This window comes from Nomascus leucogenys, chromosome 19, assembly GCF_006542625.1.
Source record: "Nomascus leucogenys isolate Asia chromosome 19, Asia_NLE_v1, whole genome shotgun sequence".
NCBI classification, from domain to species: domain Eukaryota; kingdom Metazoa; phylum Chordata; class Mammalia; order Primates; family Hylobatidae; genus Nomascus; species Nomascus leucogenys.
Window position 1 is genome coordinate 66,216,945 of NC_044399.1, and position 18,125 is coordinate 66,235,069.

At 43.3% G+C, this 18,125-nt stretch overlaps 1 protein-coding gene across 1 annotated transcript in view; it reads right to left on the bottom strand.

Moving 5' to 3' along the window:
- Positions 1-18,125, bottom strand: part of DNAH9 (dynein axonemal heavy chain 9) — a 377,489-nt gene that overhangs the window by 266,165 nt on the left and 93,199 nt on the right. The window contains exons 20-24 of the mRNA XM_030799425.1: positions 13,015-13,885; positions 9,415-9,545; positions 8,962-9,088; positions 3,858-4,010; positions 2,500-2,625 (exon numbers count right to left, since the gene is read on the bottom strand). Coding sequence (XP_030655285.1) covers positions 2,500-2,625; positions 3,858-4,010; positions 8,962-9,088; positions 9,415-9,545; positions 13,015-13,885 — 1,408 coding nt within the window. The remainder of the gene's footprint in view (positions 1-2,499; positions 2,626-3,857; positions 4,011-8,961; positions 9,089-9,414; positions 9,546-13,014; positions 13,886-18,125) is intronic.

The window sequence follows — 18,125 nt, forward strand, 5'->3', positions numbered from 1 at the left end:
CACATATTTGCTCTTCTACCATACTTTCACTACATTTTAAAGACATTTTAAAACCTTAAAGTGCCTAGTTTTAAATGCCAAGATGAAAGATACTGAAATTCAATTGTGGTTAATACGATTTGCATTTTTGGAGATTAAAAATAAATAAATAGAAAAAGCAATTGAAATACATATTTCTTCTACTTGCTGTAAAGCTTTGTATGGAACATGCATAACTTTGATTATTCATGGTGGGGAATTTAAATCCATTGCTGATCTGTAGTATCATTTGGTTTGGGGGACACTACTCTAGGTGACGTTTACTGCAATAGGAGGAGGCAACACATTCTGATACAGGTAAACAAGGAAGCCTGATGGGAATTAATCCCTTTGTGAAATAGAGAATCTTGTTGTAGTAAACAGCACCATTTCTGTTCATCCATTTTTCCCTTTGAGTTTATGTCCCATTAGATTTTATTAAAGAAGCTCCCCCTCATTGGCAGCCTTACTGGGATAACTTGAGAGGATGTTCCAACCCTACTGTTAATAAACACCTCTTCTTCTCTGCAGTGTGGACTCCTTTCTCCTCCCTTCTTCATAGCCAAGTTTCTCCCTGCTATCCACACACATTCACTGTGAATACTTTCTTTTCTTTTCTCTTTTTTTTTTTTTTTTTTTTTTGAGACGGAGTCTCGCTCTGTCGCCCAGGCTGGAGTGCAGTGGCACAATCTGGGCTCACTGCAAGCTCCGCCTCCCGGGTTCACGCCATTCTCCTGCCTCAGCCTCCCGAGTAGCTGGGACTACAGGCACCCACCACCAGGCCCAGCTAATTTTTTGTAGTTTTTAGTAGAGATGGGTTTCACCGTGTTAGCCAGGATGGTCTCGATCTCCTGACCTCGTGATCCGCCCACCTCGGCCTCCCAAAGTGCTGGGATTACAGGTGTGAGCCACCGCGCCCAGCCACTGTGAATGCTTTCTACCTTTTCCCACTCCTCAGCCCCTGCAGCGTGGCCCCTTCCCTACCACTCCCCGGAAATGGCCTCACCAAGTTTATCCATGAACTCTCTTTATCCTCTTTATTTTGCTTGATCTCTTAGAAGTGTTTGACATTTCCAACCTCTTACCAACAGTTTCTTGCTTGGTTTCCATGATTACTGTTTCCTGGTTTTCCTTCTGCTCCCAAAAGACCATTTCTTATTCTGCTTTACTGGTTCCTCCTTCCTCCTCCTCCGGCTCTGAATGATGCTCAAGAATTTGTTCTGTACTCTCTTCTCATTCTACATACTTTCCAAGGGCAATCTTATCTACTCTATGGCTTTGATGACTACTAAATGTCTGCAACCCCCAAACAGAGCAACACTACTACTATACTGTTAACTGAGGGAAGGAGGAGTGGCCTACTGTAGCCAGAGGTACTTTAAACATTTCTTGTTAGGTCTGGCTTCTCTCTTATTACGCTTCTGAGAAACCTATAAGGAATTCAGATCTATCTCAGAATCAAGTCAGACTCTCTCACATGGTCTACAGAAACTGGCTTCCAGAATCCACCTGCAGCCTTTGCTCCTCCCCTGCTTACTCTGGCTCAGACATGCCTGCTCACCCTGGCTTCTGAGCCTGGGCTCTTCCTCCTACTTGGTTGCTCTTTGCTCCCATTTTTAGCTTGCTAACTCCTGCTTCACACCTCAGCTTTCATATCATATGCTCAGGGGTGTGTCCCCAGACCTCATGAACTATCTGTATGCTCCCAGAGTACCCTGAGCCTCCCCTATTAAAACACCTGTTACGGCTGGGCACGGAGGCTCACGTCTGTAATCCCAGCACTTTGGGAGGCCGAGGCGGACGGATCACTTGAGTTCAGGAGTTTGAGACCAGCCTGGCCAGCATGGCGAAACCCCATCTCTACCAAAAATACAAAAATTTAGCCAGGCCTGGTGGCGCATGCCTGTAGTCACAGCTACCTGGGAGGCTGAGGCAGGAGAGTGGCTTGAACTTGGGAGGTGGAGGTTGCAGTGAGCCGACATCGTGCCACTGCACTTCAGCCTGGGTGACAGAGCAAGACTCCGTCTTAAAAAACAAACAAAAAACAGACAAAAAACAAAACAAAAAACAACAACAAAACACCAGTCACATGTGTCAGCAGCTCAGTTCCACACGAGTCTGTAAACTCCAGCAAGACAGATTTCATTGTCTTGTTCCCTGCTGGTGTGTCCTGTGCTCAGCACAGAGCTTGGCACATAGAAAGTAGGCTGGCTCAAAGAGTTGAACTGTTGACATTTTCTCCCTTCTGCAGCCAATGAGGGCAAAAAGAGATCACCCTTGATTTCCCAAGGTCAGGGTTGACTTAGGTCATGATTGTTAATCCCCCTGCTCCCACCTGCTGACCCCTCACAGTGGTCTGGGACTCAAGCCTCCCTGGCTGTGAAGCACACAGCCAGCCTGATATCTACCAAATGCTGAAGGCTGGGGGAGGCTGTGGAGGAAGACAGCCCCATGGAGGATGGGGTCCCATTAGGAGAATACCTGAGCTGGGTAGTCAAAAAGCCACTGCTCCCTCGGCTTTTCTTCATAGGCAGTTACACCTTCTGTCATCTCATGCCTCACAGTGGCCTTCATGTGACCAAGGACATGGTTCAGCCATATTTCTACCTGAAAGAACAACTCGGGTTAGACACTGGGTGCCTAAGAAGTTTTGATTAGTCCTACATATTTTCTTCCACTCAGTCTGAGGGAGTGAAGGAAAGGGAGCCCAGACATTGTATACAGCCTCAAGTGGCTGCCAGAAGGTGCAGAGAGATGTGCTGTTTATGTAATCCAGGATGGTGATAAGTGAGACCCAGACTTAATTAACAGCAGGCTGATGTGTGCATTTGGAATAGGCAGGACGGAGTAGCAGGTTAAGGGGGTGGGGGCTGTCACCCAGAGCTCCTTCGAGGAAATAGAAATCTGGGTTGAGCTGGGTGTAAATAAATCAGTGCCTTCTTATGACCTTGTCCACTCTGAGTTTGAAGCACAAACCAGGATTGTATTCCCTAACTAAATGCTTTCTGGGTCTACAGAAAGAACGCATTGTGAATGAAACCCCAGGGCCACCCTCATATAACCGAGAAACGATTATTTTCTGGCACTAGAATTGCTTTCTTAGATATAGGTGATAAGGGTGTAACCCTATAAAATATCCTTACTCCAGCTGTTATTTGGCACTAGATGAGAATCCCCAGGGGCAATGCTTTGCTGGATCATTTCGGAGGATAAATAAAGAAAGGCTTATACTGTAGCGGTGGTGCTAATGGATGGGAAGGAGGCTTAAGGGGTTAAATGGTCCCATGGTTTGTGTCCCTTGCATTGGACATGGAGATTTGGAGGAGGCAGTTCCTGGAGCATGGTGGTAGTTGGTTCTCCAAGGGGAAGGCTGTGGGAGGAAGTGACGCTGAGGCACATTTGTGCAGAGAGGGGACATCTCAGGAAAGCAGTTGGTTTCACAAAAGGACATTTTTCTCCCACGGAGGGTGTCAGTGTCCCAGATTCCCCCGGAGGATGCTCCAGGGGTTGCCATGTTGACATCTCCTGGTGCCGGTAATCATTTTAAAATCCTTTGTTGACTTGGGTAGTTGTTTATGTGCATTTTATTTCCCTCTGCACAGGTCTTTGGTTAAGGAAAAGGTATGAATGTTGACATGTGTCCTTCCCCGAAAGAGGAAACCAGGGCACCAGCTGCTGCTCCAACGTCAGTTCCAGTCAACGAAGCTGGCTCTTGGAGGGCATGGACAGCAGTTCTGGACCAAGGCCAGAAAGGCCCTCCTAGAGTTGATGCTGATCATATTTGAATGAAGGCATTTGAGAGAGAAAAGCAGAAGGAGGGGAAAAGGCTATTGTGTTACCTGCCCGCTGCAGTCACAGGGCTCACTGAAAGCCACATACTCTTCTTCTTTGCTATACATGCCGAGGCTTGTCTTGGTTGGTTCCCCACTGGCATCTAGCTGGAATCGCATCTTGGCCATGTTGTCAAAGAGTTTGGAAAGGTGACGTTGAACCTATGAAGGGAAACCAGGTCAAATGATCATAGAACGTGTTCGGGAATTGTTTAGAGGCCTACCATGTGGCAATCATTGTGAAAGACAGAGTGGTGGATACCAAGCATTTAGAAAGAAGTTTGTGGGAACAATGCTGATGTGAGGACAGGAATAAAATGAATCCATAGAAGTGGCCAAAGGAAGACTGAATAAAACTAGTGAGAGTCGTGCACTAGCTATAAACCAACTAAGTCACAATGGTTTGACTAAATTCGGATTGGTCTACTACAGATAGGACTAGATTGGAGAAAAATATGATGGTCAAGTTGTAAATCTTCTTCCTAAGAAAACGCTACCATGGTACAGGACATGAGCAAAGGACCATCTAGTAGAAGAATGCTAACATACACTGAATCTGGATAGTCAACAGTGGTGGTGACAGTGGCCTGTGGAAGAAGCCACCCCATTCTTTTTTTTTTTTTTTTTTGAGATGGAGTCTTGCTCTGTCGCCCAGTCTGGAGTGCAGTAGTGCAATCTCGGCTCACTGCAACCTCCGCCTCCACCTCCCAGGTTCAAGTGATTCTCCTGACTCAGCCTCCTGAGTAGCTGAGATTACAGGCGTGTGCCACCATGCCTGGCTAATTTTTGTATTTTTAGTAGAGATGAGGTTTCACCATGTTAGTCAGGCTGGTCTCAAACTCCTAATCTCGTGATCCGCCCACCTCAGCCTCCTAAAGTGCTGGGATTACAGGTGTGAGCCACCACACCCAGCCATAGCCACCCCATTCTTGAAACCTCTTCAGTTCAATAAACACACATCAGAAGGGTTCCAAGCAGTGCAGGCATGCTCATGGCAAGCATAAAGTCTGGCTGTGCCGGGCTGCTCCCAGGCATGGTATCTGAGGTGTAGAGGTCCTCCACAGTGATTGCCTGGGGCTGTAGTGCTAGGAGGGATGCTGGACAGAGCTATGTTGTGGTCCTGAGGTGAAGAAAATGGCAGATTGAAGGAAGAAGAATAAACAGAACCTGCTCCCTGGTAGAGCTTGTTGAATAATTACAAAAGGCCCTCCAGCTGCTGGTGTCCTGACTTTTAATGCTAAATTTAGAACAACCAGCTCTCCAGCTTATCAGATGAGAGGACAAATCTAAGAGTGTTTAGGTAAACTGTGAAGGTACCCATGGAGACACCACCCACACTGATTTGGGATAAATACCAAGATAGACCTTTCTTTATTGAAAAACAAATAGCAAATTAAAAACAACAACAATATAGAGCCTATGAGAATATCCCAAAATTTAAAAGGAGAAAACAGGACTCAAGAGGGCAAAGAAGAGCATATATATATAAAATATATAATGTATCTATGTTATTTTATATATAATATATAATTAGTATGTATAATATAGAATATTAATATATAATTATTATTAATAACATATATTATATATTGCTATTATATTAATATTAATACATATATTATTAATACAATACTAATATATAATTGTATATTATATATAGCTAAATTTTATATAGATAGATATACTATATATGCTATAAAGTAACATTATATGTACAATTATTTTATATATAATTTTTATATAATTTATATATAATTATTTTATGTATAATTATATAAAATTTTTATACATAATTTTATATATAAAATTTTTTAACCTTTATATATAATTATATAACTTTACATAAAATTGTATATAAAATTTTTTAAACCTTTAATAATGGAAACAAATCAATTTGGAAACCATCACCTTGTTTTTCTTTCAATTAAATTAAAGAAACATGAAGTCTATAAATCATGGTGAAAGATGAGTCGGCAGAGGTAGAGAAATAAAGTAAGGAGCCTAACAACGACAGAGTACAGTTTATAGCAGTATTAGCAACACTAAAGTGCAGAATTGACACAGAAAATTAAATGTGGTGGAAGAGCTTGAGAAACTTACTGATAAATGCCAAGGAAGAGGCCTAAGAGATGAAAATATGATTAAAGAGAAGGTAATGTATATAGCATGTATAAAGTGGAATCTCAGCTTATGGAAGTATGATAAACCTGAATGAAAAAATATACAGATAAATGGAATAGATATATTATTTAAAAACACGCTAGAAGAAGACTTTTTCAAGATCATAAAAGCTCTGGTTTTCAGATAGGACAAAATCTCATCATGTTTTAGGGATAAATTAACAAAATAAAGCAAGTATATAAGCATACAAATTTTTAGAAATTAATTTAAATTTTATTCTCTATAGGGACCTAGATAGAAAGAAATTAGGCTATCTAGAAATTTTTTTTTAAAGCAGGCAGGCCTCAGATGACTTCTTTGTAACAACAAACAGCAGGGTGATATCTGCATGCATTGAGAGGTAATCGCTGTGACTCATGAATTCTAACCCTAACCATTCACTTGCTCACATGTGAAATGACAGAGTCACAGATATAGAAGGAATTAGGATGTATTCCACCATGCTTCACCTCTTAGGGTGTGAGGAATACTAAAAAATGTACTCAAATCAAATAAGAAATGAATCAAAATAAATATTTAAGAATGAGGCCTATTCTGGTGGCTCATGCCTGTAATCCCAACACTGTGGGAGGCCAAGACGGGAGGATCACTTGAAGCCAGGGGTTCAAAACCAGCAAGACCCTGTCTCTACAAAGAATTTTAAAAAATTAGCTGCGTGTGGTGGCTCATGCCTGTAGTTCCAGCTACTCTGGAGACTGAGGTGGGAGGACACCTTGAGCACAAGGGTTTGAGGCTGCAGTGAGCTATGATCATGCCACTGCACTCCAGCCTGGGTGACAGAGCAAGATCCACCATTAAAAATAAATAAATTAATTTTTTAAAAGAATGAGAAATAAAAAAATCTGGCAGTGATCTGAACATAGAATGACTAAAAATACAGTTATAATACAGAATGTTAATGCATTAATAATAAATATTTCAACACCACCACACCTGGACTACTTTGGAAATATTTCCATCTATAGGAAAAAAAGAAGCGCTATAACTATCAGGGATAATCTCTCTTTAGTACTTGCTTCTTATCAACAAATCAAAACCTAATTTCACTAACTTAGAAAGGGTAGGTCAAAGACAAAAAACTTAAGCATGTTTCCATCCTTCGGCTCTGTTTGAGAAGCTCTCGTCTGTTGTTTGTGGTGAAGCAAAAGGGTGGAAACTTGGCAATATCTAACTAGACTACATCTGTATCTACCCTTTGAGCCAGAAATCTCACTTTTAGGAGTTTACCTGGAAGACAGATGGCCAACAATACAAAGTCCAAGGTTATTCAATGCCACATTCTTTGTAATTACAAAATATTATAAATAACCTATGGCCAGACTATGGTATATCAATCCATGGAGTATAATGCAAATATTAAAAAATGAGGGAGATATCTTTGACTTGATATGGAGTGATTTCCAACCTATATAGCTAAGTAGAAAAAAGCAAAGTGAAAACAGGTAGGCGTAGCATGCTCCCTTTTGTGCATGCAAGAAGGGGAAATTAGAAAATGTACATAGGAAATATAACCCATAGGAAAGATAGACATAGGAAAGATAACCCAGAAATTAATGAAATTGGTTACCTATAGGGGGTGGAGCAGTGGTGGTTATGGCATGAAAGGAACAGAGGAGGCAAGGATACATCTTTGAGTATATACATATCTTTTTGCATAGTTTGACTTTTGGAATCCTATCAGCGTCATACATATTCAAACAATCAAGTAAACAAGTATGGGAAAAACCCTAACACTGAAAGCAAAAAGAAGCAAATGAGCCCAACTATTCTTTAAATGAATAACAAAATCACATCAGGAAAAAGAACTCATCCAAGCATTTTGAGACCCAGACAATGTTGAAAGCAGAAGTTCTCATAGTGTAGTCCCTAGACCAGCAGCATGTTGGGAAAATTCTTAGAAATGCAAATTCTCCAGCTCCAACCAGACGTAGTGAATCAGAAACAGTGGGAGTGGGACCGAGGAATCTGTACTTCCACAAGCCTTCCAAGTGATTCTGATGCACTCCCAAATTTCAGAACCAATGTCTGTAGCTCCAAATACCAACACTGCTTCAATTAGTTACTTTAATACTCAAAAAACCTTCGAACACAGCAGGTTTCTTCTGTTTTACAGATGAGGAAAGTCTGTTGCTAAGAAGTCACATGCCCAAGACTCTATGGCTAGTAACTGTCTAGAACCAGAAGCCAGAACCCCACATTTTGGGCTTCTCATATATGCTTTTGCCAATAAGCCTTACCTCCATATTCAGTTAACATAACTTCCAATCTTATCTCCCTATAGAAATTTTAGCTATTGAGTTTGGCCAGTATTTCCTGTATCTTTCTTCAGAACCAGATTGAAGGCATTCTCTGCCAAGCCTTAACCCCTTCCACCTTTGCCATTCTCAGAGTTTCTCAGTTCTTTGTTAGAGATTAGCCTCTGATGGGCCAGAGGGCATGCTGAGCGGCAATACTGATGGGGATTAAGAAAGCTCCGAGGTGGCTGGGCGCGGTGGCTCACAGCTGTAATCCAGCACTTTGGGAGGCTGAGGTGGGCAGATCACGAAGTCAGGAGATCAAGACCACCCTGGCCAACATGGTGAAACCCCGTCTCTACTAAAATACAAAAAAAATCAGCCAGCATGGTGGCATGCACCTGTAGTCCCAGCTATGCGGGAGGCTGAGGCAGGGGGATGGCTTGAACCAAGGAGGCGGAGGCTGCAGTGAGCCAAGATCGTGCCACTGACTCCAGCCTGGGTGACAGAGCAAGACTCTGTCTAAAAGAAAAAGAAAGAAAGAAAGCAAGCTCTGAGGTATGTGATGATGCTGGGGGCAACACAGACAGGTACAGAACCTGCCAGAGAGAAGAGGCACGATGGGGAGCCGGAAACTGTCTCCTGCTGGGCACCCCTCAGTCCTCCTAGACCTTTCCACAGACGCTCCTCCAGCTTACCTGTTGTGGAGCCGTGCCGTTGGAAAGGATGTCTAACAGATCGGAGGAGGAGAGAAAGTAAAACCGCGGGAAGGCAAGCCTCTTGGTGTCGAGGTACTCTGCCAGGGCCTTCTCACACAGGCACAATCTGAGGGCACAGGACATAGAATTTCCCAATTAAGAATGCCTAGACCCATGGATACACATACATTACCTAAATGTACATATATGCAATAGACGGAACACGTGCAGAAATCAGCACAAGAAACACTTAGAGATATTTGCAAAGATATACATGGATGTGTCTACCTTGGCGTCAACACCTGTAATAATGCTCCATGCTATCCAAACATACAGGCAAAGCAAGGGACATGTAAGGCACACATACTCACTCCTGCCCACTGGTCTCAGAGATGATGGGGAAAAGGAAATGATGCCTTCTTATTAGAGAAGGGGTAACGGGCAGACCCTCACCTGCCCTGAATATCCTCCAGCTTTTCATACAGGCCTGCCTTGTTGGTGGCTTCGACTACATTTGGAGTTTTCTGGGCATCATACGCTACCTCTTTAAAGTCGACGTCGATGCCTTCAAACCTTTTAGAATCCTGCAAATAAAAATGTGGAAGCAATTAACCACCACTCCGCTCAGTTCCTAGAAGCTCCCTCCATGGAGCCAGTTAGAAGCAGAAACTTGTTCCTGGGTTGTCAAATACAGAGAATAGACTTAAGGAAGGAAACACCCTTAGTTTAAGCTGCAGTTCTCCAATATTTTTATCTTAGAACCCATTTACATTTTCAAAAATTATTTAGGAGTCCAAAGAGCTTTTGTTTATGTAGGTACTATCTATCACATCTTTTAATATTTTCTGTACCAGAGGCTAAAGTTTTTTTTAAAAGAAATTTCTAAAATATTCATTAATGCATTTAGACGGGGCGCCCTGGCTCACACCTGTAATCCCAGCACTTTCAGAGGCTGACGCGGGCGGATGGTTTGAGGCCAGGAGTTCGAGAACAGCCTGGTCAACATGGTGAAACCCTGTCTCAACTAAAAATAGAAAAATTAGCTGGTCTTGGTGGTGCACGCCTGTAATCTCAGCTACTACTCGGGAGGCTGAGGCATGACAACCGCTTGAACCTGGAGGGTGGAGGTTGTGGTTGCAGAGAGCCAAGATCATGCCACTGCACTCCAGCCTGAGCAACACAGGGAGACTGTCTCATAAAAAAAAAAAAAAAAAAAAAAGGCATTTAAAAAGTAGCAATAATAAGCCAGGCGCGGTGGCTCATACCTGTAATCCCAGCACTTTGGGAGGCAGAGGCAGGCGGATCACAAGGTCAGGAGTTTGAGACCAGCCTGACCAACATGCTGAAATCCTGTCTTTACTAAAAATACAAAAAAAAAAAACAAACACCCAAAAAAACAAAACAAACAAAAAAGGCCGGTTATGGTGGCACGTGCCTATAATCTCAGCTACTCCGGAGGCTGAGGCAGGAGAATCGCTCGAACCTGGGAGGCGGAAGTTGCATTGAGCCGAGATCTTGCCACTGCACTCCAGCCTGGGTGACAGAGCAAGACTCCGTCTCAAAAAAAAAAAAAAAAAAAAAGTAACAATAATAAACCCATTATGTTAGCATAAATAAAATAAGTATATTTTCCAAAACAAAAACTAACAGCTGAAAATGGGGCATCATTTCGCTTTTTGTCAAATCTCTACAATATCTGACTTAACAGAAAACTGCTTCTGTATCAATTTATTATGATATCACACATCATCTGACCTCTGGAGAACCCCACTGTACGCTCATGGAAGAACGAGAGCAAAAAAAAAAAAAAAAGGTGGATAACATCTTAATATGATTATTAAGATAATTTTGACCTTGAGGACTCCCTGAAGAGGTCTCAGAGAACACCCCAAGCCCCAGGCATACAACACTTGATTCCTAAGTAGATAGTGCATCTAACGTTCTTTCCGGACCCATGCAAAAGTTTATATAACCAAAATGAATTTTCCCTCAGCAAATATACTCCTTTGATGTCAAAATTAATCCATTGTCATCATTTTTCCCAGACATACACACTCACAGTTATCACTGAAATGATTGACTAATATATGCAACGTGCTTCAGCCAAATACATGGCACCTGGTGAGATGGTAGAGCTTGTGGTATTATTATTACATAACAACAGTCATAATGGTATGTGCTATGTGCATTGTTTTAATGAAGACTCTGGAATAGATACTAGTATTAGTCCCAATTTACACACAGGGAAACCAAGGCATTGAGAGGTTAAATGTCCTGCCCAAGGTCCCACAGCTGCAAGTGAGAGAATGAGGACTCAAGCCCAGGCCTGCCATTCCTTCCCTCTGTGATCCTGCCCCTTGCCCAAGAAGACCTAAAAACAAGAGGGTAGGCCGGGCACGGTGGCTCAAGCCTGTAGTCCAAGCACTTTGGGAGGCTGAGGCAGACAGATCACGAGGTCAGGAGTTCGAGACCAGCTTGGCCAACATGGTGAAACCTCGTCTCTACTAAAAATAGAAAAATTAGCTGGGCGTGGTGGCACTCATCTGTAATCCCAGCTACTCAGGAGGTTGAGGCAGGAAGATCACTTGAACCCAGGAGGCGGAGGTTGCAGTGAGCCGAGATTGCACCACTACGCTCCAGCCTGGGCGACAGAGCAAGACTCCGTCTCAAAACAAAAACAAAAACAAACAAAGAAACACAAGAGGGCAAAGTAAATTATGATTCCTCAATGAGATGTTTTGCTCCAATTAAAAATAAAACAGTATCAAGGTTGTAGAAGTTTCTGGAATATCTGGCATAAATGTTCAAATGAAAAAAGTTGAATAGAAAATTATAATTACACTGAGAGCAATTATGTAAAAATATGTATATACATGAACAAAAGTTGGGAAAAATTCATAATGAATGAAAATAGTTACCAGTTAGGGTGTTAGAGCCTGGCTGATTTTATTACGTTTTGAAATTGTTTCTGTTTCATTGTTATTACAGAGCAAGTAAATGTGTTTACATATTTTGTACACAAACCTGTGCCACTGTATAGAGGTTAATGATACTAACTCCTCAATATTTTTAATTAAAAGGTCTCAAACATCTCCCTTAAAGTTTCTGTAAGAATCTCCACCTCTGTCCCGGACCCCTTTTCATTAAGCCTGGCCTGCTTCAATCACTGGCATTTGAGTTAAATAAAATCTGGCTTATTCAATTTGACTTAATGACAACTGCGATACAGAATTGTTTTCTATTATTTTTCATGGCAAATATACAACCTTTAATCGATAGTATTACACTAAATATGCTTTTTGGGATTAGCAGGAAAACTATGCTTGGGCAGAACGTGCTTTAATTTCTAACCAAAGCCTGGACAGTGCGTGACATTTTGGAATCAAGCTAATTTGTAAGCAAAGAACTTGCTGTACTGAAAGAAAGAGGAAGCCTAAAGAACAAATTTAAAAATGAATCAGAGTCCACTGAGAGAAGGGTAAGTTAATGGCACATTAATTAGGACTAATTAGAAGGGGCAATCAAACACAGGGAAGGTAATAATGAGAAGAACACATATTTTAGGGAAATCCATTGTTTGGTGTTTAGCTGACAGCTGGTAGTTGGAGCGCTGGCACAGGTCAGCGGTTTATAGAACGGCATGCTGCTGAGAAGGAACTTGAATTTGTCTGGAAACGAGACTCGTTTTCAGTGGACACTTGAATTTTAATAATCCAAGAAGCAACCCGTGAGGACCTCATCCCAAACTGCAGTAGCCAGTATTTTTTTTTTAATCTTTCTTATATATACATTTTTTTTTTTTACTGAATGAGATTCTCCTTTCTTTTTCCCACCCATTGAAGGACAAACTGATTGGTATGCATTTCACTGTCCCTCTTTTCCTCTGCCTAACTTTTGGTGGCAGGAAAGGTGAGCATCTGTGGGAGGTGCCTTTAAGTAAAGTCAAAGCAAGGAGGCAGAAAAGGAAAGAGCCTAGACAATGCAGGGACTGGGTGACCTTCCCTTCACCCTGGATCAGAGAATAGAGAGATTCTAGATTTCCTTAGCAGGTACCTGAGGTAGCTGTGCCCGAATATCTTCAGATCCAATGAATATGCTTTCCAGGTGAGTCCATGTTCGCTGCACTTCAAACCAGATAGAGATGACAGCGTCCGCTGTGGACAGCTTCTTCTGCCAGCCCGACACCTCCTCCAGGAAGAAAGCAACATACTTAGACATCACCAGGTTCTGAAGTTGAACTTGATTATCCTCCAGAACCTCTATGAGGTCCTCATCAGAGCGCAGGAGGGGGACATTGGTCCGTGGGTGGGGCTCATACTGGAATTCCATGCCAGCCCAGGTGGTCTGCAGCTCCTTTAAGGTTTTCTCCATACCCATCTCTTTCGCAGCTTTGTCCACAATGCCCCGGACCTCATCCTCATAGTGGTGCAGCTGGAGCTGTAGCAGGTGCGCCAGGGTGGTGTCCTGGTCCATAGTGAAGCTCACACCAGTGGCCTGCATCAGCTGCCTCCAGTGCCGCTCCCGGATGGCTGGATTCTGCAGCTCAGCTACTGCCCTCAGGGAGCGCAGCGTGTTCCACACAGTGCTTTCCAGGCCTGTGAATGCATCCCAGGCCCTGACCTCCTTGTCCAGGTTTCGGATATGCCAGGCAAACTGTTTGCACTCCAACTCCATGGCTTCCACTTTGATATCCCTCCAGGGTGTGGTCTCCCAGGCATGGATGCTGGAGGTCACCATTCCAATGGTGTCCCAGAGCTCCTTCAGCTGGCAGACCTCCTTCCTGCACTGCCTCAGCTGCTTGTAGTCAGGGACATTGACTTCAAATAAGCTGGCGGACTTGGAAATGGAGGCCATAGCGGATTCCATCTGCTGGATCTCGATGTGCCTGGCATCCAGCATTTGATGAGGGTGGATGCTATCAAACCTACAAAACACAGTGTGTTCCTCTGTAAGTATGGCACACAGGGGCCCATCTCCTAGCATCTCTAAGGTAGCAATCAGCCGAAATATTTAAATGCTTGGTGTTTTAGGAAAGAGCAGTGGCTTTCACCAAAAACATTCTTTTCACCAAAGCAAAGAATGTCTTTTCTTCCCAGGATTTTCTTTTGGGAAAAAAAAGACACTCAGGATAGACTGGGGTGGAGTGGGCATTGGAAGAAGGGCAATTCAAGAACATTATGCTTAGATGTTCTCCGCCCAGGTCTAGAAGGGGACACCCCCTTATCTAAGCCCCTTTAGACTCTGCCCTTCATCTAGCTGTTGGTTCTGAAGACCACTTGACACAAAAGAGCACTGTCATATTACAGCAGAAGCCGGAAAGCCAAGGGCCCTGCCAGGAACCTAGTGATAGGCGATTTCTTAAATTTATTTTTTATTTTTTATTTTTTATTTTTTTGAGACAGAGTCTTGCTCTGTTGCCCAGGCTAGGGTGCACTGGTGTGATCTCGGCTCACTGCAACCTCTGCCTCCCGGGTTCAAGCAATTCTCTGCCTCAGCCTCCCAAGTAGCTGGGATTACCTGCCACCATGCCTGGCTAATTTTTGTATTTTTATTACAGACGGGGTTTCACCATGTCGGCCAGGCTGGTCTTGAACTCCTGACCTCATGATCCACCCGCCTTGGCCTCGCAAAGTGCTGGGATTACAGGCACAAGCCAGCAAGCCTGGCTTGGTAGGCGATCTTCAAGTGGGAGAGCTGGGACTCAGGAGCCCAACCTTGACCCTACCTCCATTGGTCACTCTGAGGCAGTGGCTATCAGCCTCAGCTGCATGTCAAGATCTTCTGAAAGCTTTGTAAGATCCCCATGCCCAGACTGCTCTATAGACCAACTAAATAAGAACCACTGGGGGTGCGACCCAGACACACTCCACAGGTGATTTCCATTTGCCAGGATGGTGTTGGCATTCACGGTGAAGCTCACGCTGGTGCCTGCATCAGCTTCAGGCAACAGCACTCCACGCTGGAGAACCACTGTGAGCGGCCATGAAGACTGGCTGCAAAGCTCTTGATAGATAATTGTGGTCACTTTCCTTCACTGTGTGCCTTGAATCTGGCTCCTCATCTTCGTGAGTTCTCCTCCAAGCTGTCCCTGATCTTCCCATTCTGGCTTTACCCTTCCCTGGGCCACTCCCTTCTGCATCCTGGGGCAGCCTCTGGGTTTGCACTCAACACCTATGTGCACCATTTCTAGCTTTTTAGTTCACGTTTCCTCATCCTCTTCTCTCCAGTGTTTATGGCATGCATGCACCTGAAACTGCTTCTAATCCTCGTAAGTGTGGACAGAATTTATGCTGCCATAAAGCATGCGTTCCTGCATAGTGTCTTCCCCAACATAAGACCCTACATGCAAAGGAACCCATGTAGGCAGATGGGTTTTTTTTTTTTTTTTTGAGAGAGTTTTGCTCTGTCACCGGGCTGGAGTGCAGCAGTGCAATCTTAGCTTACTGCAATCTCTGCCTCCTGGGTTCAAGTGATTCCCCTGCCTCAGCCTCCTGAGTAGCTAGGACTACAGGCACACACCACCAAGACCGGCTAATTTTTTGTATTTTAGTAGAGACGGGGTTTCACTATGTTGGCCAGGATGGTCTCCATCTCCTGACCTCGTGATCCACCTGCCTCGGCCTCCCAAAGTGCTGGGACCATAGGCATGAGCCATCCTGCTCGGCTGCAGATGGCTTTTTTATGGTCAAGGGCACTCATAGCCCTAGTGTTCAAGGACCCTCTCATTTTCTCCTCCAACCCTACTTTATTATACTCACTCTCATCCTCAAGCTCAGGTTTTCTTGCTTCTGTGTGCTGGGAGGGCTACATACTAGACACACCACAGCTTAAGGAAGAATGGTATGTTCTGATAAAATCAAAACACGTCATCATGGGGTTCACCATCAAAGGGAAGGTTGCGAGGAAATGAGTGACTAGAGAATCGGCCATTTCCTCCCACCAACAGTGTGTGTGTGTTTCTGTATGTGCATGCATGTGTTTGTGTGTTGGTAGGTAGAATAAGAAAGGAGTGAAAAAGGAAGAAAATGACATACAAATTCCTGTTTTTCAACTGCCCTTTCTCTGTTGACTTTAGAAATATTTGACTTGACAGATGGAAAGTAATCCTAATTGAAGTCATTTACCTGAATGCTTACCACTTAAGCCTAATTGCCATGCAACAGAATAACAGTTATGCATACTATTAAATTAGCAGATTAACTTCAATGCTCGTTATGTTTGAATCCTGCTTGTTCCATCTAAATCATTTTTGGCTCAGGTGCTATGGTTGTAGATTTACATCTTAAGAGAATGGGACTGACTATCATTTGCATGCCTTCTCTATTATTTAGCTCCCACATATTTCAGAACAGAAGGTTGGAGTGCTCAGAGTTGAAAAGAGCCCTGTCTCTCTACATATATATAGAGAGAGGAGCTTTCTCCCTTATGAGGAAGAAAGAACTAAGAGGAAAGAAATGGAATGTGCTCATGGTAAGGGGCCCAGCAAAAAAGATCACTAAGGGTGAGGAGTTCTTGTGTTTATTCTTCATTTCCAAAGACTAATCGTTGATGTGTGTAGGTTCCACTTTTTATCTTGACTAGAGTGAACTTAGAATGTGAACTGAACCTCTTGATGTTAGTTAAAATTCAAACAAATTCTAAAAGTCCACATGCTGTTTAATTTGTTAGTGGAACACCATTCAGGAATAACTTTTTAGGTAAGATAGGAGCTATTTGGGGTGCACATAGAAGATTAGAAATTATCTAACCATTCTTCCTTTGGCACCCATAAGCATTCTTAAATCAATGTTGGTTCCTCAAGTATTTATAAGAGGTGAACATTTATCAAACCTATTCCAAACTTCATCCACCCTGCGGAATAATTATTGTTTATAGTTTAGATTTGTGGGTGATCATTTTCTGTAGCTAAGCACACATAAAAACCAACTTGGCCTAAGCCGTGAAGGGAACCCATAGATGTGAGGACAGGTAGCCCTCTTACGATTTCAAAACTTTACAGCAAATTGTCAGGATATTCATAGACCTGGTCCATGTGCCTAATAAACTGGAAGCCATCCTCTAAACCCTGGGGAAATGACACAGCATAAGAACAAGAAAGTAATAGGAGGGAAAAGGGTGGATTGAATCTTTGAAGTGAAATAATAAGGCAAAATGTATTTTACTCTAAAAGAGAAATGCCTGGAAAGCTTGGATGAATAAAACTATAACTAAAAGAAATGAAAATACGGTGCTCACGCATTTGATCGTGGAAAAATGACTGATTCAGGCCTGACCCAGATGTGAGCCTGGAGAGAGAGAAATAAGTGAGTTAAATTGATTCCTGGGAAATTGGCTGTTAGTAAATGTGAACCTCAGTACCATCTGTATGTGTGTATACCATGAACGGTGTCACAACTGTCCTTGATACCCACCAGGTAGCATAAAACTCAATGTGTCTCACGCCTGTAATCCCAGCACTTTTGGAGGCTGAGGTGGGTAGATCACAAGGTCAGGAAATCGAGACCATCCTGGCTAACACGGTGAAACCCCATCTCTACTAAAAATACAAAAAATTAGCCAGGCATGGTGGCATGCACCTATAGTCCCAGCTACTTGGGAGGCTAAGGCAGGAGAATCGCTTGAACCTGGGAGGTGGAGGTTGCAGTCAGCTGAGATCCCGTCACTGCACTCCAGCCTGGGTGACAGAGAGAGACTCCATCTCAAAAAAAAAAAAAAAAAAAAATTAATGTGTCCAACCCTGACTTTGTGAGGCGCAATCCTTCCAATTCTGTGCCTGTCTCAGTGAACAGTGGGACAAAAGCTCTTCCGACCACTTGCCCAAGCTAGAAGATGAAAAATCCCCTTACACTGTCCTTCTCCCCCATCTCCCACATTCAATCAATCCTGCAGATATTCTCCTAAATCTCTCTGCAATCCATTTTCCCCTCTCCCTCATCTCTGCCGCTGCTTCTGATCAGGCCTCACCACTTCTCATCTGGGCTGTTGGAACCACTCTCCCATTGAGCACCTGGTCTTGAGCCTACCTTGCCCCATTCTGTTCTCTGCGGCCATGAAAAGGCAGTCTTTATGTTTTTGTCATACTTAGACTCCTCAGTGGCTGAGATTATGGTCAAAACATGGCCCCCTCCATTCTCCTCTCCTACTTCCTCCATCCCAGCCATACA